Raw genomic sequence first — 20416 nt, 5'->3', positions numbered from 1 at the left:
AATGTAACAAATGTATTGGTTATTTTATGAGTGAAGAAAAATGAAGTCCTCAAGTGGGACATTTCAAAATTCTTTTCATTCATTTTTTTGGCAAAGTCAAGTGACACTTCCTTAGGGGATGGGAAGAGACATGGCGCCATGTCTTCTCTGCTTTCTCAGGTGTGTCTCAGTTCCTGCATTCCTGTCTCAGTGGGAGAGCCTGGAGGACCCTGGGGTGGGCACCTCGCTGGGGAGGGGGAGTTCCTCCTAAGAGGAAGGGACCACTTCAGTCTCTGCAGAGGGAAGGGATGCCCTCTGCAGCAGGGATCACCATCTGAGTCTGTGTGCTTCCAGAAGGAACTGGGCTTTCTGTGGGCTGTCACCGTGTATTCTGGTTGTGACAAGCCCTCCAGTCTGTCTTGCTTAGGATCTTGTGGGTTTTCTAAGGTTATTTTCAGGGTTAAGAGAGAAGCACCTGATGCACCAAGTGTTCTGTTAAGTGCTGCTTTTATATTTGTGTCCATCTTTACGGAAACACATATCTATATAAGTCAGGCTCCAGTCTGTTCATCTGATTCCTAAGCAAATAATAGACACTGACATCACAGGGGAAAATAATAAATCAGCCACAACTTGTATTTCTCTATTGAAGTAAAAAAAAAAAAAGAATAATGTAATTCGAATCTTCATATTCCCATTTAAAAACAAATAAATGTAGACATAAACAGCATTAAGATTTAGACACCAGACCTTAAAATTATATGTTGATAAACTTATACTAGTAATAAATAACTTTTTAAAATAGCTTATTGATGTGTTCCTAATTTTCCTTCCTCCTGTTTTTCGATCATTTCATTGAATGGATTTAGTTTTCCTTAAGCAATATGGAAAGAAAAATCTGAAAAATTTTCTATGGGTGAAATAATTATATAAATCATTTTGACAGTAATGTCAACTTTCTTTGTAAAAAATCATCGTTGAAAGCTTGTCTTAGTGTTGAAAATATGCAAGCAAATTATTCTGTGTGTGCTCAGATGCTCAGTCATGTCTGACTCTTTGTGACCCCGTGGACTGTAGCCCACCAGGCTCCTCTGTCCATGGAATTCTCTAGGCAAGAATACCGGAGTGGGTTGCTGTTTCCTAGTCCAAGGGATCTTCCCAACCCAGGAATCGAACCCACGGCTCTTGAATCTCCTGCATTGCAGGTGGAGTCTTTACCGCTGAGCCGCCTATTTCAATTATGGTGTTTGTGGTCAATATGTGCAGAAGTTTCTCACTTGCCACCTTGCTCTAGATATTGGCTCTACTTATATTAATATTTAATTTCATAATCTATCAAAGCCTCTATTAAATCCAGTTTTCATTTCTACCCTGTTTTGCTGTTGGGTTATATTAAATTATATAAGCATGCATTGGAAAGGATTTTCAGTTCTTCTTAACTTTGCTTTTGACCCTGAAGATCCTTCAAAACTATAAACTAAAATTTAAAGAATCAACAATAATCAGATGCTTAAAACAATTGCTATATTTTAAGCAATTTGTGGATTTCAAAGTTTAAAACTTGCTGAGTTTTATTTTTTAGACATATTATCCCTGGGCAAAAACAAATAACACAGATCTTTAAAGAGAAGTTACTTCTTAAATTCTTCTGCAAAAAAAGAAAAAATGGAAAACTACCATCTGTCTTGTAGTATGTTCTGACAATAATCAAATTGCACTCTTTGTAATTAAATGTGTTGTACAGTTGCCCAAACTGACCTCATCGTGCTTCTGGGTGTCCCTTTGTGTAAACAGATGTGTGTATGCATGCCTGTTTGTTTCGTTGGTAATACTGGAAGAAGCCTCCTCCATGGCGTGTGACGTGCTGTTTGCTGTCGGCCGGCGTCCCTTGGAAAGTACAGGTGGCTCATTTAGAAGCAGCCATATGTCCTGTGGGTGGCTGCCTGTGAATGGGCTGCCCTGTACTGATGTCCTGCTTCACAGAAACCTCGGGAAGGACAGAGCAGACTCCAGCTCCATGGGCAATTCCATCTGCACCTGAAATCTCCACATCTGTCTGTTCTCTTCTCCTTAAGCACTTGTTGATGTGATAGTAATGCTACTGATGGAACTCTGAGCACCCAGGGTCAGGCTCTGCCTGCACATAGACCCACAGGGCACACAGTAAGTGCTTAGTGAGTGTGTGAAATTAGTGACCGGATGTGCCTTAAAGACGGACAGTATTAAGTGTTGTTTTTCTTCCTGTACAGATTGTGAGCTCCTGGTGGGGCAGGACTGAGGTTAATTAGCTTTTTATCTTCATCACCTAGCAGAATATCTGACACACAGTAGGTACTTTATAAATGCATGTCAACTAAGTGATTTCATTCATGAATTAATGGTGTAGGTCAGAAGGCAAGATGTTCCAGGTTTACGTTCTCAGTTAGTTAAATTACCTCATTTTTTTCACTTTATGCCCATTAATATAGTGAGTTAAAATTATACTGGGAAATTATAGTTTCCAATATATTTTATCCATAAAAAAGTAGTGTTACTAGACTAAGCTTCTGTTTATAATTTACTACTTTCATCATCAGGTAGAAATCATGATTAAAAGTACATTTTCAGAGAATATTAATAGCTTACATTTACAGTCAGAGTAGTGGTATTTATGTCAATATTTTTGCTTAAAACTAAAGTTGTATTATATATACTTTATGGAATATTAGTCAGTCATTGAAAAGAAATACTGCCAATTACAGCACATAAATGGACCTAGAGAGTGTCATACTGAGTAAAATAAGTCAGAGAAGGAAAAATATCATATGATATCCCTTATATGTGGAATCTAAAAAGAAACAATACAAATGAACTTACAAAACAGAAGGAGACTCACAGACTTAGAGAATGAACTTATGGTTGCAAGGGGGTAAGGATAGTTAGGGTCTTTGGGATGACATGTACACACTGCTATATTTAAAATGCGTAACCAACAAGGACCTATTGTATAACACATGGAACTCTGCTCAATATTATATGCCAGCCCGGATAGGACAGTTTAGGGGAGAATGGATACATGTATATGTATGGCTGAGCCCCTTTGCCATTCACCTGAAATCACCAGAACATTGTTAATCAGCTATACTGCAATACAAAATGAAAAATTTAAAGTTTGGGGAAAAAAAAAACCTAAAATGTATGAAAGACATGGATCATCTGAACATATAGAGTAGTTATGAGAGACAAATATTAATATCTATCAGATAAGTCACGGCTCTTTCTGCTTGTTGAAAGGAGCCACCCTTATAAAACATTATAGACATTCCTATTAAATGTTTTGTGCATGTCCTACTGTTAACCTCCAACAGAAAAGGAAGTGACTACAATAAGGCAGAAATAACTAAGACAAAGTAGAGAAACTAATGGAAAATACAGGCTGAAAACAACAGAGGACAGAACCATGCATTTGTTATGCTTGTGTCCGTGTTGGCTCATATTTTATGTTTCTGCTGCTTGGGAACTTGTCACAATGTGCTGTTATCTGTTATTATTTCTGATTTCTCTGTTAGAGAGTAAGCTCTCTAAGGCAGCCACCTTTCTCTAAAGTTCTCTAAAGTCCCCACTCTTTTTGGCACCTGGAGCCTATTTCATGGAAGACAGTTTTTCCATGGACTGGAGGTGGGGGGATGGTTTCGGGATGGTTCAAGCACATTGCGTTTACTGTGCACTTTATTTATAATCAAATGCTGCCTCTGATCTGGCAGGCAATACGGTCCTCAGCCAGGAGGTTGGGGACCCCTGCTCTAAGGCCTGCTACTTTCTGGTTCTTGTCCCAAAATGCTGCAGAGCTTGTTTGTTTTTAATCATTTCCTAGAAGAAGCTGTTGGTGAAGGATTGCCTTGTTTTCCTGGATACATTCACTGGATCTATAATGAGATGACACCATGTTATGAGTTGATGAAGTTGGTGCTTCCTCTCTGCCTGACACATGAGCCCTACGCCTCCCGTACCAGCTCTATTCCCTTTCTTGTCTTCTCTGCTCATCACAGGCCATCTCCCTCTGGCCTCACTCATCACTTAAGCTCCCTCTGCCTGATAAGCTTTGTATGCACACATAATCTCACCTTGTCTACTGCCACATATCCCCAGCTACCACCTACCTTTCAACACTAAATAAACATCTGTTCCATTTTCCTGCCTTTTTTCCCACTCCAGTCCATCATCCGGAGGGCTTCTGATTATCTCTCTGAAATGCAAATGTGTTTGCATCACTGCCTGTTCAGCTGCCCTGGTTTCTCCCAGACTCCATCACACAATGACTCAGTCTCAGCTCCCTGGGCTGCAGTCTTGTCCATATCTGCTCCATCTTCTCTGCAACCCTCCTCCCACTCCACCTCCACACACTTAAAAAGAAGCTTCAGCAAATACCCATACTCCCAGAAATGGCTTTGCAGTCCTGGGAGAGACCACATTCTTCCAGATGCCCACGCACCTGTGAAGACTTGACCTGACGCTTCTCCTCCCTCTGGTTTTATCACCGCTGATGCCAACTATCCTTTTGGACTAACTCAGGTCTTCTCCCAAACTTCCTGCTTCCTTTTGTGCTTCTCTCATCCTTCACAGGATCTCTCCTCCTCTACTGTAGCGTTTATCATATTATCTTGAAAATGCTATTTTCTGGTCTGTTTAATTAACTAGACTATAAAAGATAGGATCCTATTTCATTCTGTGCTTCTCAAAGTCCCTGCCCTAGAAATGATACTAAATATGTTTGGAAATTTAGATGACGCACTGATGATAAATTCTTACTGCAGTGTGTTAGAAGATTCACCCTTTGGATATGTTTAAAGACTGATTCAGAGTGAAATGAATAGTATGATTCAATATAATATTAAGAATAGTATGATTTCTTTCAGGAAGATTTCTCAGAACATGTATTAACAATTAGAACCGCTGGGTAGCTCTACTCAAAGTCAGAGTGTATCTGGAATTATATAATACATTCAGAATTGCACATTTCAAGATGGACTTCTGGAATTCTTACCTGTGATTACATTCCATTATGATAACTAAGCAATATGTTTGATAAAAACCAATATGGTTCCATAAAAATAGTTAATCCCTTTGGTTATCCGATTCTCATTCTGGACTTCTTCAGGTTTTTTTTTTTTTTTTTTTTTCCCTCTGAAGCTCAGAGCTTCTGAGCTCCATTCAAACATTATCACAATCCTGATGATTATTGCTGTTCTGGGAAAATTCAGTGTCTTTCCACCGGGGATGCTCACATAATCACAAAATAATAACAATGATAATAAAATTTAGCATGTTGGGGAAAAGAAATGGATTAAATTCAAATAACGTAGCTGACCAAAAAATCAATTTGAAACCAATAACAGCATAGCTGAACAAATAGTGTAGATATATAATTTAATAGATAACAATTTAAAAACTAAACACACACACACACTTCACCCAGAATCTCTTTCTTGAATAATGAGATTTATGTTTAAAAACATAAGTTAATCAAATATTTCATGACACTCATGGTCAGTGAATTTTACTTTCAAGTGAACCACAAAAATGAGTTTCAGAAGTGCTCTCCCTCCAAACACATTTCTCTGTAGATGACTGCAAATAAATGAAGTTAATAAAAAAGAATTTTTAAGTGTTAGGTGTAGTTCTCCTTATACTGAATGAAGTGAGCTGTTGGTTTTGCATATGGCAACATTTCTTAGATTACTAACTTTTATTTATTTATTTGCAAAGATTACATTGTGCAAATTGAAATGTCTTATTAGGTAAAGTAAAGCGATAATAGGTTTCTATAAACATCGTGAGGCTTTATCAATGGTTCATAGGAAAGGTATCAGAGGTGCATACATGATAAAGATTCTTCATCAGTCATGTACTCAAAGCTCACCCGAGAATAAAGGTAGTTTCTGTAGAGTCCCTGGGAAGCAGGATGAGGCACTCACAAGCTGACTGTAACCCTCACTGTTCCTCCTGAGTGTATGAAATGGATCAAGTCTACACCAGCTTCTTTTCAAACATAAGTGGTTGATTTGGAAGATAAGAACTAGTCAAAATACTTGAGAGTTAAGTGGAAGTCTTTTGTAACAGTAATATTTTGTTAGAGTTTGAAGAGATATAGGATTTAATCCTTAAAAACATTAAAATTGGGTAATAGCTACAGAGATGAAGTAATAATTTTCATTAGCCTGATGTTTGGAGCTTGTTTTAACTAAAACATTTTGTTCAAAGCATCTGTACTATTTATGTGACTAAGAAGAAATCACTGGAAAGCAAAAAGAAATGGAATTGCTAAATAGATCCAAGCAGCAACTGCAACTCTTAATAGGTAATGTTTTAACAGATAACTTTAATCTTTTTGAAGGTTCTATGGCACAAAGAAAATACTGAAAATCAGCATTTGCACACTGATTTATGTCAAGCTAGTGGCTTCAAGATAGAAAAGGATATATTCTCTATATTTTAAAGTCATTACTCTATAGTAGCCTTAAGAGTAGTCATTCTAAAGTCTTTTAGATTCTAATTAAAATGGAAAAACCTCTTATTTGGAGGACTACTGCTGTAGATCTAAATTAAATGTAAGAGAATATTTTTGAGATAGTTTAATGAACCACAGGAAAAAAAAATATTTTTCCTGAAATGAACACAGTATGAACATCCCAGAATTTTATATTGTCATTCAAGAACTCTGTTACTATATATCACTTCAATTTAGTTCACCAGTGTCTACAAGCAGTACTGAAATTTTTAAGAGACAATGTTAATATTATGCCCTAATCAAATAGCAAGCAGGGCTCAATGAAATGACTCTCATTCTGCTTTTGGAGAGAGGCAGAGTATTGCATATGGATGGACTCAGAGTCCAAGGGCCAAGCTGATTCACGGCACAGCAACAAGAAATAAAAATCTGGGGTTTCTAGAGATCTTTCTCTAGTCCTTTCAAGATGTAGATTCCTCTGGGGATAAATGTCTATGTTTCTACCTGTAACTGTGCATGAATTATTAAATCCTGTAAGAAGCTTTGCACAAACAAAGCTCTTTTCACTGACTTGAAAAACTGAATTTGAGAATATCAACATAATAAAAATAAAAAACAAATACTTTTCAAGTTTCTGACAAAAGGAATATATTTAATGTAATGACCTTCGGTAGGTGTAGAGTTTTAGACATTTAAGTATCAAATGTAGGACTTTCAGCAAGATAATGTATTTCATGATGCCATCAATGATTTAATTGATCTTTTAAAAAAATAATAATAACAAAAGGAGCATAAGTAAAAAAAAGATATCTGGTAATGAAAAGAATAAGTGCCCTTTCAAAAACAGTATGACTTAACTCATCTGTGTGACGATATGTGGTTTAGAGAAAGACAAAATCTTTCTAGACTGAGTGATAGAAAAAAACAATAAAACTAATTTTTCTAATAATTCAACACAGATAAAGTTTAGTAGACATTTGTATTGGTGCATCATTGTTTATTATTTTTCAATGATTCTTACTTCCTTCCTTTAAAAAGTTTCATAATGCAAGTTTTTGGAGCAGAGGAAATGTTTCTTCAAGCTAATTTTAATATAAACAAGTTCTGTGATTTTAGAACTTTGATAGCTTATTTGATGGAAGATTTTAAAAGCCATGCTCTCTGAACTTAGAGGGAAAGTCTGGATAACCTTTAAGCATGAGTCTCCTGTCTGTAGAGTTGATGACTATAAGCTAATGAGACAGCACATAAGTCACCAGGAAAATCAATGTCATTACTTTATCTTTTATAGGCATTAATCTCCAGTGAGGACAATCTTTCATAACAAAAGTCTTCTGTATAACCAGGAAATAACTCACTGTCAGAATAAAAGGTCTCGGACAAGCTGGGCCATTTCTCTATCCAGCCCTTAATCATCCTGAGAAGGTCTTTGCGTCACAAAGTTTAGTCTTAAAAAATTAGATGGAATATTGACAACTTTTCAGAATTGAGTCTCAGCCTTCTCCAGAAACTGAGAAATTATTGGTTTCTCTTAAAACTGTTTACATCTAGTTTTCATAATCTAATCTTAGAATTTAAGCATCTCCATTTTTGAAATATGTATTTATTCAGCAAGCATTTTATGAAGCTAAAAACTCCAGCTTTCTGGTGTTCCTGGAAGAATCAGAAGCTTGGGTTACAGGGGGTGTGGATTTCAGCAGGACAGCAGGTGGTTATGTCTCCTGGGGCGACTGTCCTGCATGGATCTCACTCTGCTTTGGAGAGAACTTCGGGTCTATTGACACTTGAGACTGACTCCTCTCATGTCAGATTTACTTCTCCAGGTTCCTGTCACAGGGGTACAAACAAAAGGGACACGTGTTTGACTCTTTCGGTTTCTCATCTTGAGACCTAGATTTTGTCTGCTGCTTATTTCGAGTTTTATGTTCCACTGTCATTGATACTCAGATACCTAATTTGGCTTCCAAACACTGAGACAGTTTGAAACATCGGTGATTACCATTACCTGTTGAGCCCTACTCCAGCCATCACTCTCAGCTGGCCACTGTGACCCAGCCAGTGGTAGTTTCTTGTTCCGGTCACCCAGGCAGTGGTGCTTTTGAAAGCACCACCCTGACACTGTCTCATCCAAGCCCCAGACCAAGTGAAACAGTAACAATAGAGACGTTGCTTCTTTTGCCCTTCTGCACAAGAGACACTATGGCTAAATGATCTTTAGGGCCTTTTGCAAGGCAGGAGTAAGGATGGCAGTTCGACCTAAGTGAGTTCGGCAGCTTAGCATCTTCCTTTCCTGGTGGTTTTGGGACTGTGCATCGGACTAGAGTTGTCAGGTGTCTGCATGAGCCGTGAAACCCTATGTGCCTGGGACCCTTCTTCCTAATTCTGATCCCCTTTGTGGCAACCTAAAACATCCTTTTGCTTTGTGCTGAAATAGATACACTGTTATGCACTGTCCTTCTGGGCATCTTGAATTATAGCTATTTGCATTTCTTAAATAGATAAACAGTTTTTGTAAAGGCACAGTAATTAAAGACTGACATTTTATAGAAAAAAAAAGTATTTCAGGAACCTTTTTTGGCCACTGCATGTAAATTATCAAATGTGTACTGGTTTCCCTCCCGTGTATACACCTGCAGAACTCCATCTGGATTATGTAGAGATTCTAAGGGTAAATGATCATGTGAATTTAAAGATGTATCTTCCTCCATGGAAAGCATTCAGAATGCAAATTTGACAGAAAGACAGCAAAACTCACACATTCATTTTTTTATTTTATTTATTTTCGCGAAAAGGAAGAAGCAAAATTTAGGTGGAAATAGATGAAAAGAACCCATGTATTCCTTCAGGTTCCAGCTCTACTTTTTATTTATTTTTATTTTTTTTTTCCAATTATTTTTATTAGTTGGAGGATAATTACTTTGCAACATTGCAGTGGGTTTTGTCATACATTGACATGAATCAGCCATGGAGTTACATGTATTCCCCATCTCAATCCCCCCTCCCACCTGCCCCCCCACCCGATTCCCCTGGGTCCTCCCAGTGCACCTGGCCCAAGCACCTGTCTCATGCATCCCACCTGGGCCGGTGGTCTATTTCACCATAGATAATATACATGCTGTTCTCTCGAAACATCCCACCCTCGCCTTCTCTGGGTTATAGGGTATTCTCTTTCATTACCTTAAGTATGTCCTGCCATTCCCTTCTGGTCTGGACGGTTTCTATTGATAGATCAGCTGTTATCCTTATGGGAATCCCTTTGTGTGTTATTTGTTGTTTCTCCCTTGCTGCTTTTAATATTTGTTCTTTGTGTTTGATCTTTGTTAATTTGATTAATATGTGTCTTGGGGTGTTTCGCCTTGGGTTTATCCTGTTTGGGACTCTCTGGGTTTCTTGGACTTGGGTGGCTATTTCCTTCCCCATTTTAGGGAAGTTTTCAGCTATTATCTCCTCGAGTATTTTCTCATGGCCTTTCTTTTTGTCTTCTTCTTCTGGGACTCCTATGATTCGAATGTTGGGGCATTTCATATTGTCCCAGAGGTCCCTTAGGTTGTCCTCATTTCTTTTGATTCTTTTTTCTTTTTTCCTCTCTGCTTCATTTATTTCCTCCATTTTATCTTCTACCTCACTTATCCTATCTTCTGCCTCCGTTATTCTACTCTTGTTCCCCTCCAGAGTGTTTTTGATCTCATTTATTGCATTATTCATTTTTAATTGACTCTTTTTTATTTCTTCTAGGTCTTTATTAAACATTTCTTGCATCTTTTCAATCTTTGTCTCCAGGCTATTTATCTGTAACTCCATTTTGTTTTCAAGATTTTGGATCATTTTTATTATCATTATTCTAAATTCTTTTTCAGGTAGATTCCCTATCTCCTCCTCTTTTGTTTGACTTGGTGGGCATTTTTCATGTTCCTTTACCTGTAGGGTATTTCTCTGCCTTTTCATCTTGTTTAGATTGCTGTGTCTGGAGTGGGCTTTCTGTATTCTGGAGGTCTGTGATTCCTTTTTATTGTGGAGGTTTTACCCAGTGGGTGGGGTTGGACGTTTGGCTTGTCAAGGTTTCCTGGTTAGGGAAGCTTGCATCAGTGTTCTGGTGCATGGAACGTGATTTCTTCTCTCTGGAGTGCAATGGAGTGCCCAGTGATGAGTTTTGGGATGTGTCTATGTGTTAGGTGTGACCTTGGGCAGACTGTATGTTGGCATTCAGGGCTATGTTTCTGTGTTGCTGGAGAATTTGCGTGGTATGTCTTGCTCTGGAACTTATTGGCTCTTGGGTGGTGGTTGGTTTCAGTGTAGGTATGGAGACTTTTGGACGGTCTCTTATTGCTTAAAGTTCCATGTAGTCAGGAGTTCTCTGGTGTTCTCGGGTTTTGGGCTTAAGTCTCCTGCCTCTGGGTTTCAGTTTTATTCTTCCAGTAGTCTCAAGACTTCTCCTACTATACAGCACTGCTAATAAAACTTCTAAGTTAATGGTGAAAGATTCTCCCCCGTGAGGGACGCCCAGAGAGGTTCACTGAGTTACATGAATAAGAGGAGAGGGAGGAGGGAGATAGAGATGAGCAGGGGGAGAAAATGGGGGACTCAAGAGGAGAGAGATCGATCTATGCAGTTGTCTGTTCCCAGAGTGTTCTCTGTAGCCCAGTCACCTACAAAGATTCACAGAATTGGATTGGGAAGAGAAGGGGAAAGGAGGAAATAGAGGTGTTCTGAGGTAGAAAAAGGAGAGTCAAGATTGGGAGAGAATAATCAACACACTCCTGTATAACAATGGGAACTGAATACTGGATTCTTAAATGTCCACAATTTATATCATATACTGAAAAACAAAGATTAAAAATCTAGAGTAGAGGTTAGACTCTCAAAAATACTATATTAAAGGCAAAAACCAAAACACACACACAAAAATTTTAGAAATATATATGAAGTTCGGTTTAAAAATAGGGCTTCTTTTTTTTTTTTTTGTAAGGTTATAGTGTAATGAAAATGAAAATTAAGGAGTAGTAGAGGAGTAATAGAGGACTTTAAAAGGAAATAAGAGAAAAAGAAAAATAGAAAATAGAAGAGAAAAAGAAAAAAAAAACACAAGTAAAAGAAATTAAAAAAAAAATTTTTTTCCCTAATTAAGAAAATCGTAAAAATCTGTGAAAATGAAAGTTAAGGAGTAATGGGGGAGTAATAGGGAATTTTAAAAGAAAATAAAAGAGAAAACATAAAAAAGAAAAACAAATTTTTTTTTCTTTACTCAAAAAAAAAAAAAGTAAAAGTATATCTAGGAGTTTCTCTGGAGCTGTTGCGGTCAGTGTGGGTTCGGTTCAGTTTCAGATAGCTCCTCGTTCCAGCTTACACTTCTCGATGTCTACAGGCCCCTTCCGAGGTAGTCGGTGTTACCTACAGGGATTTTAATCTGTTGCACCGGTCCCTTCTGAAGCGGTTCCCTTTGTTTATTTGGCTTCTGTTTGCCGGTCTCTTCCGCGCCTAATTTCCGCCCTGACACAGGCGGGCGGAGGTGGTCTCTTGTTCAGGTAGCTAGTTCCGTCGCGCTGCGGGGAGGGGCTGGTGCTGTTTTCCCCCTGTCTACGCTGCTCAGGCTCCCGGCTGCTCTATATGGAGCGTGCCCTGCGCTGCGCGCGGTTTCAGCCCTCGGGTGTTCCACAAAAGCGCGGAACACAAAGCTGCGCCTGCATTTTGTGCCTTCCGGTCCAGGCAGCCAGGGGCTTGACGGGTGCTTTCTCCCCGGGTGCGGCGCGTCTTCTGCCCTGTGCAGTCCCAGTCTCAGTTTCCGCCCGCGCAGGTCGGGTGCGTGCGCCGTCTGCCCTCCGCGTCCCCAGCCCCAGACCCCGCCTGCGCCGGTCGGGTACCTGCGCCCTGTGTCTCGCTGCGACCCTCCCGGCGGATGTCGACCATCCAGAATTTCAGGAGGTCATTGATTAGAAACTGGAGGCCTGTTTGCAGTGCGGTAGGGGATGCGGTCTTTGGGGCCGAGCCTGCCTCTTCCCCTCTCCCCTGCCTCCTGCCTCCGGCGGGGCTGGGCCGGTCCGCAGCCTGCGAGCTCTTCTCTGGACTTTCTCGGTCCCTTTGTTCTGCGAACGGCTGGCAGTGTGTTCTGGCTGGTTAATTTTCTCTCTCTCTTTTACTGTCCCACAGTTTAAGTTGGTAACTCACAAAAGCTCCCTCCGATTGTCCTCAGGGCACTCAGGCCCGGTCCTTACCCTATGCAATGCCGCCCGCTCCTCTCCGTTCTGCCCCCACTTGCTGGTGGCGGATGCGGGCGTCTGGGGTACTTTTCCCCTGGGAGTTGCTTTTAGGCATGTAATCTGTGAGTTTTATTTATTGTTCCCCTCCCAGTCAGGTTGCCCTCCGAGGTTGAAAAACTTCCCCCAGACCCGCCAGTGCGAGGGTTTCCCGGTGCTTGAAAACTTCCTCTATTAAGAGTCCCTTCCCCGGAGGCTCTCCGTCCTTAGCTCCCCTGTCTCCCCTTTTATCTTTTATATTTTGTCCTACCTCCTTTCGAAGACAATGGGTTGCTTTTCTGGGTGCCTGATGACCTCAGCTAGTGATCAGAAGTTGTTCTGTGAAGATTGCTCTGCGTTCAGTTATTCTTTTGATGAATTTGTAGGAGAGAAAGGGGTCTCCCCGCCCTATTCCTCCACTGTCTTCGACATCTCCAGCTCTACTTTTTAAAATGGTCAAAATTTGCATCGTGATATGGGAAGAGCGATTTGTTAGTGTAGAACTCTCTTCAGAGATGGCCTTAAATTATTGCTTCACATGAAAGCAATATACAGCTCTTGGTATCACAGAGGCTAAATCTTCATTTCTGTCATCTCTTTCTTCGAGTCTCAGAGGTTAGTTTGAGGAAACCATTATGATGATTCATCCTGGAGTTTGTGCTACAGACGGAGCAGCTCAGGAACCTCACCCTGGCCCCCAGGTGGGACACAGAACCCAGCTCTGTGAGCAGGAAGGGCATGGAAATTTCCAGGAAGCGTGAGATCTGGGCGTTTTAGAGGAAGTGGGCCTGGAGGCAGAGGCTGGAGTGTGCACAGACAATAAGTGAGGGTGGCCCTCCTGGAAGGCCCCAGGTGTGACAAAGAGAAAGTGTGGAGACAGGAAAAGCTTACAGGAAGTCACTGGACAATCTAGATGCTGACTGGATGTGTGAGTCAAATGATGACAGCCTGGAGCTCTTTGGAATAAAGCTTCTCCTTGTGTTACTGAAAGTGGAGTCTAGCTGCTTGCTGCTTGAAAGCTAACACTCAAGAGGCAAGACTGGTGAAAAGGAAAGTCGTTTCAGAGAGTGGCAACCAGGATAGAAGGGGGGGCTTGTGTCCAAAGGCTGATTCCATGCCGCCGACCACACCCACACCCACACACTGACACTCAGCAGGCAAGAGTTTTTATAGATGGAGGGAGGGGGCTCCCTTCACAAACAGCACAGTCAGCTCTGATGGTCATCTTGAAACTGGCCATCAGTGGTCTGATCATTGTCTTCCTGACTGCTTTAAGTACAGTTAGTCTTCAGTTCCAGGGTCGATTTGTTAACATTTCTTTGAGACCAGTTCTAGGAATTGTGGCACATATGACATCGTGACAGTCTGGGTGTCGTGTAGTTAACTTCTTCCAGCTGGTGGGGGTTTCAGTATCTACAAGACGACTCTCAGGATATGGCTCAGAAAATTGTCTGCAACCTTTGAGGAGAAACTGAACGTCCTTGACCGTGTTTTGTGACTAAACTATTATTATTTTGTTCTGTTTGAGTGCTTTCTTTGGATCTGTATTTTCTCACTTCTCTGATTAAGCTTATTATTTGACTAGTATTTTTCTACAGACAAAAGGCAGGTGGAGGAGATGGAGCGGAGGACCATACTGTCCTCCTGGACTTCAGTCATAAGTATATCAATAGATAGGAACAAATAAAGTGGTCAAACTCCAAGAAAGAAACCAGTGGTTAACGGATAAGCCCAATCAACACCCACATGTGTTTTTAAATTCAGTCTTCTTTTTCTTTCTACACTTTGAGGGACATTTAACAACCCGGTCTGCTTCCTCAGTGTGTGAACGCCAGTATGGATGCCGCAGTGACTTCCGTCTACTCACCCCTCCCCTCCTCGCTCACAGGTTTTGACCTGGTGAAGTGTGAGGACCCAGGGACCCCTCACTACGGCTACAGGATCCGGGACGAAGGCCACTTCACCGACACGGTCGTCCTGTATAGCTGTAACCCGGGCTACGCCATGCACGGCGGGGGTACTCTGACCTGCCTGAGCGGGGACCGGAGAGTGTGGGACCGGCCATTGCCTTCCTGTGTAGGTGAGTCGTCTGCGCGTGCGCGCGGGGAGCAGGAAGCGCTGGGTGCTCCGACTTGATTCTCCCAGAGGGGGCAGACTTCTATTGCTCTTTCTCCAGTGTGGGTTTAATCCTGACATTTGCGAGAGGCTTTCCTGGTGGCTCTGTGACAAAGAATCCGTCTCCCTGCCCATGTCGGAGACCCAGGTTCAGTCCCTGGCTCGGGAAGATCCCCTGGAGAAGGAAATGGCAACCCACTCCAGTATTCTTGCCTGGAGAATCCCATGGACAGAGGAGGCTGGTGGGCTACAGTCCACGGGGTCACAAAAAGTGGGACACGACTGAGCCTGAGTGATGAGACAGCAACAACAATATTGTGAGTGTGTGTGTGTGTGTGTGTGTGTGTGCGTGTGTGTGTATGGGCAGGAAAAACAGATCCCGTAGTACTATTTTACTGAGGCGTGTAGAAGAAGTAATACTTCTGTGTATAGAAGGAGTATTATTAGATACTATATATAGAAGAAGTAGTATTAGCATATATAGAAACATATATAGAATTATATAGAGAGGTATTATTGCTTCTTCTATATACTGAGTTCTTATTAGATACTTCTGTACACAGAAATATCACTAGATTTATAACATGGCATTTCACTGTTTCACTCTCTTGACTTTGCAGAGGATACTGGTTTTTCATCAAGATAATGCTGGGGAACAAGTAAATTTAGAAAAGCAGTGACAGGGACAGCCAGATGCTGGGATTGTTTTCCTGTGTATGCAACATGAGTGTGATGGTTTGGGCTTTTCAAGGTGGTTAAAGTGAAGCCTGTAAGGCCTGGAATAAACTTGCCCATTTTTGAATCCCTTGCAGCGGAATGTGGTGGGCGGATCCACGCTGCCACTTCAGGACGCATCCTGTCTCCAGGATACCCTGCTCCCTACGACAACAACCTCCACTGCACCTGGGTGGTAGAGGCAGACCCGGGGAAGACCATCAGGTACTCATTTTATTGGGTTTCAGTGATTTGAGAATAGAAGCATGGTTCCTATTCTTGTAGTGAAGATAGTAGTACATCTCTTATTATCCACGATTAGATTTAAGTTTCTGAGTCAAAGGACTAAATGTAAGCACATGGCCAAATTTTTCATTGGCTTGCATGCTCACTTTGGTATTCCTTTGAAGACGTGTGTTAAGTCATCTGTAGTAAAGATAAAAAGAAATTAAGTACATCAGCTAGCTTTGGCTGCATAACAAGCGGGCCCCCAAAACTTAGTTGCTAAAAACAATAATGTATGTGTTCATGACTTTCTGAGTTGCTGAGCAGTTGTGGTTGGTTGGGGTGGGTGGCCTAGGAAGGTCTTATGCAGGTGTGGGAGCCTCAGCTGGATGATTAAAGGTGGGGGTCTTTCTGTATCAGGTTCTGTTCCCTTAGGAAACTAGTGACGATGAAATTTTCCTAGAAGCAAGACATGGAGGCTTTTCAAACTTCTGTTTGCATCATATTTGCTAATGTTCTATCTGCCAAAACATGTCTCGGGGGAAAGTAAATGTCTGAAGAAATATATTCCACTCTTAATGGGAAAAGAATAGTCCTAAATGATGCTAATTTTAAATTAACAAGTAAACCAATTAAAAGTAATTTTTGAAAGCAAATCCTCCACGTGTCAAAAGGGTGTGTCAAAACCACAGTACAATATATAAAACAAGAGGACATTTCAGTTAAAACTAAGTTGTTCTTTAACTGAAGAACACGTTGAGAACGTGCATTCTGTAGTCATAGCCATTAAAGTCCCCTTTCTCTTCCCACCACCTCTCCTCTTTCATTCTTTTGAAATCTCTCTACAATGTTAAAAAAAAAAAAAAACAAAACTCCGTTCAGACTTCCCTGGTGGCTCAGTGGTAGAGAATCCACCTGCCAATGAAAGAGTCATGGGTTTGACCCCTGATCTCGGAAGATCCCACCTGCCTCAGAGCTCCTAGGCCTGTGTGCCACAGCTTCTGAGCCTGTGATCTAGAGCCCCTGCTGAACAACGAGAGACGCCACCAGAGTGAGAAGCCTGTGCACCACAGTTAGAGTAGCCCTGCTCTGTGCAGCCAGAGAGAAACCTCCCACAGCAACGAAGACCCAGAAGTGGCCAAAAATAAACAATTATAAAAAAGGAAAAGAAAAAAAAAAAATCCCTGAGATAGTCTTAACCACTCCCTCCGATGCTCTTCCTGTTTTCTGTGCTATTGCACTGACCAGAGTTTAAAAGAATCTGGGCATCAGCTCCTTTAAATATGAGAAAAAGCTGAAAGAGACATATGCAAAGCAGAAAACTCTTTCTGGGGCAAGTGGATATATGAAAACATTCATGAACTAGTGGATTTTGTCCTTACTCACAAATAGTTTGCCCAGCAAACTTAGTAAACCTGTCCTCCTGCAACTTTATAACTTAGTAAAAACAAGATGGGATGCTAAGGAGTAAGGGGGCCTGCTCATCCTGTTCAGTGACACTCTGTTTCTCTCTGATGGCCTCCATCCTCCCTGAAATTCACCAGACTTTCTTGACATTTGGTCACATCAACATCTTGGGAGTGAGTTAAACTCACATGGAACAAACTATTCCCACTTTCAAACCATCCAAAATAAATATCCTAATCATGTATGTGGAACAAGAGAAGGAATTTAGATAATGTAAATGTTGCAGAAGTAACTCATTTAAATAATTCATTTAAAAATTTAAGTGTCCATAGTTAAGAAAAATGATTAAATAGGTAATTGTGTGGAAAAGGCAATGGCACCCCACTCCAGTACTCTTGCCTGGAAAGTCCCATGAACAGAGGAGCCTGGTAGGCTGTGGTCCATGGGGTCACTGAGTCGGACATGACTGAGCGACTTCACTTTTACTTTTCACTTTCATGCATTGGAGAAGGAAATGGCAACCCACTCCAGTGTGCTTGCCTGGAGAATCCCAGAAGCAGGGGAGCCTGGCGGGCTGCCGTCTATGGGGTCGCACAGAGTCGGACATGACTGAAGTGACTTAGCAGCAGCAGCAGCCATCTATTGAGGCACAAATAGGGCATGTTTGAATAAAAGAATTTGAGTCTGTATTCTTCATAAAGGGCTCTGCAGATGGCTCAGTGTTAAACAGTCTGTCTGCCTGCCAATGTAGGCAAATCAGGTTCAGTCCCTGGGTTGGTAAGATCCCCTAGAGGAGGAAATGGCAACCCATTTCAATATTTATGCCTGGGAAATTCCGTGGACAGAGGAGCTGGCAGGCTACAGTCCATGGGGCTGCGAAGAGTTGGACACGACTCAGTGACTCAACAACAACATTCTTCGTAAAAATCAGTAGTCACTTACAAGTGAACTATATAGAATTAAATATTACTTCTTAACTTTAAATTCCTGAATGCTTCATCTAAATGATATAAAAGCCGTTACACTGAATTTGATTGTGAAAAACCCTAGGAACCATCTGTGAGTCACGAAATGACTTTACATAAACAGGATATCTTTCCTCTTAGGCAGATTTCAAAATTTTCTACTTCTTTTTATTTATTTATTTAGTTTAATTTTAATTAGAGGCTAATTACTTTACAATATTGTGGTGGTTTTTGTCATACATTCACATGAATCAGCCATGGGTGTACATGTATTCCCCATCCTGACCTTCCCTCCCACCTTCCTCCCTATCCCATCCCTCAGGGTCATCCCTGTGTACCAGCCCTGAGCACCCTGCCTCATGCATCAAACCTGGACTGGTGATCTATTTCACATATGATAATATACATGATTCAATGCTATTCTCTCAAATAATCCCACCCTCACCTTCTCCCACAGAATCCAGCAGTCTGTTCTTTACATCTGTATCTCTCTTGCAGTCTTGCATATAGGGTCATCGTTACCATCTTTCTACATTCCATATTTCTGCATTAATATACTGTATTGGTATATTAATGTGTTTTTCTTTCTGACTTAATTTGCTCTATGTAATAGACTCCAGTTTCATCCACCTCATTAGAACTGATTCAAGTGCATTCTTTTTAATAGCTGAGTAATATTCCATTGTATATATGTACCACCACTTTCTTATCTGTTCATCTGCCAGTGGACTTCTAGGTTTCTTCCCTGTCCTGGCTATTGTAAACAGTGCTGCGATGAACATTGGGGCACACATGTCTCTTTCAATTCTGGTTTCCTCAGTGTATATGCCCAGCAGTGGAATTGCTGAGTCAAAGGGCAGTTCTATTTCCAGTTTTTTAAGGAATTTCCACACTGTTCTCCATAGTGGCTGTACTAGTTTGCATTCCCACCAACAGTGTAGGAGGGTTCCTTTTTCTCCATACCCTCTCCAGCACTTATTGTTTGTAGACTTTTTGATAGCAGCCATTCTGACCAGCCTGAGATGGTACCTCATTGTGGTTTTGATTTGCATTTCTCTGATAATGAGTGATGTTGAGCATCTTTTCATGTGTTTATTAGCCATCTGTATGTCTTCTTTGGAGAAATGTCTGTTTAGCCCTTTGGCTTTTTTTTTTTTTTTTTACTGGGTCGCTTATTTTTCTGGAATTGAGCTGCAGGAGTTGCTTGTATATTTTTGAGATTAATTCTTTGTCAGTTGCTTCATTTGATATTATTTTCTCCATTCTGAAGGCTGTCTTTTCACCTTGCTTATAGTTTTCTTTATTGTGCAAATGCTTTTAAATTTAATTAGGTCCCATTTGTTTATTTGTGCTTATATTTCCATTACTCTAGGAGGTGGTCATAGAGAATCCTGCTGTGATTTATGTCAGAGAGTGTTTTGCCTATGTTTTCCTCTAGGAGTTTTATAGTTTCTGGTCTTACATTTAGATCTTTAATCCATTTTGAGTTTATTTTTGTGTATGGTGTTAGCAAGTGTTCTAGTCTTATTTTTTTACAAGTGGTTGACCAGTTTTCCCAGCACCACTTGTCAAAGAGATTGTCTTTTCTCCATTGTATATTCTTGCCTCCTTTGTCAAACATAAGGTGTCCATAGGTATGTGGATTTATCTCTGGCCTTTCTATTTTGTTCCATTGATCTATGTTTCTGTCTTTGTGCCAGTACCATACTGTCTTAATGACTGTTGCTTTGTAGTATATTGATTGATTGATTTCTCTAGTTGATTCCTCCAATTCCATTCTTCTTTCTCAAGATTGCTTTGGCTATTTGAGTTTTTTGTAATTCCATATAAAATTGTTAAATTATTTGTTCTAATTCTCTGAAAAATATCGTTGGTAGCTTAATAGGGATTGCATTGAATCAACAGATTGCTTTGGGTGATATACTCATTTCACAATATTGATTCTTCCGATCCATGAACAGGGTATATTTCTCTATCTATTTGTGTCATCTTTGGTTTCTTTCATCAGTGTTTTATAGTTTTGTATATATAGGTCTTTTGTTTCTTTAGGTAGATTTATTCCTAAGTATTTATTCTTTTCATTGCAATGGTGAATGGAATTATTTCCTTAATTTCTCTTTCTGTTTTCTCTTTGTTACTGTATAGGAATGCAAAGGATTGCTGTGTGTTAATTTTATATCCTGCAACTTTACTGTATTCATTGATTAACTCTAATAATTTTCTGGTGGAGTCTTTAGGGTTTTGTATGTAGAGGATCATGTCATCTGCAAACAGTAAGAGTTTTACTTCTTCTT

General features: G+C 40.5%; 1 protein-coding gene across 1 annotated transcript in view; it reads left to right on the top strand.

The window, feature by feature from the left end:
• Positions 1–20416, top strand: part of CSMD1 (CUB and Sushi multiple domains 1) — a 1628138-nt gene that overhangs the window by 1315124 nt on the left and 292598 nt on the right. The window contains exons 24-25 of the mRNA XM_061134533.1: positions 14585–14776; positions 15624–15750. Coding sequence (XP_060990516.1) covers positions 14585–14776; positions 15624–15750 — 319 coding nt within the window. The remainder of the gene's footprint in view (positions 1–14584; positions 14777–15623; positions 15751–20416) is intronic.

This window comes from Dama dama, chromosome 32, assembly GCF_033118175.1.
Source record: "Dama dama isolate Ldn47 chromosome 32, ASM3311817v1, whole genome shotgun sequence".
Classification (NCBI taxonomy): Eukaryota; Metazoa; Chordata; class Mammalia; order Artiodactyla; family Cervidae; genus Dama; species Dama dama.
Note: the sequence above shows the minus strand (reverse complement) of the source record. Positions and strands in the feature narration are given on the sequence as shown.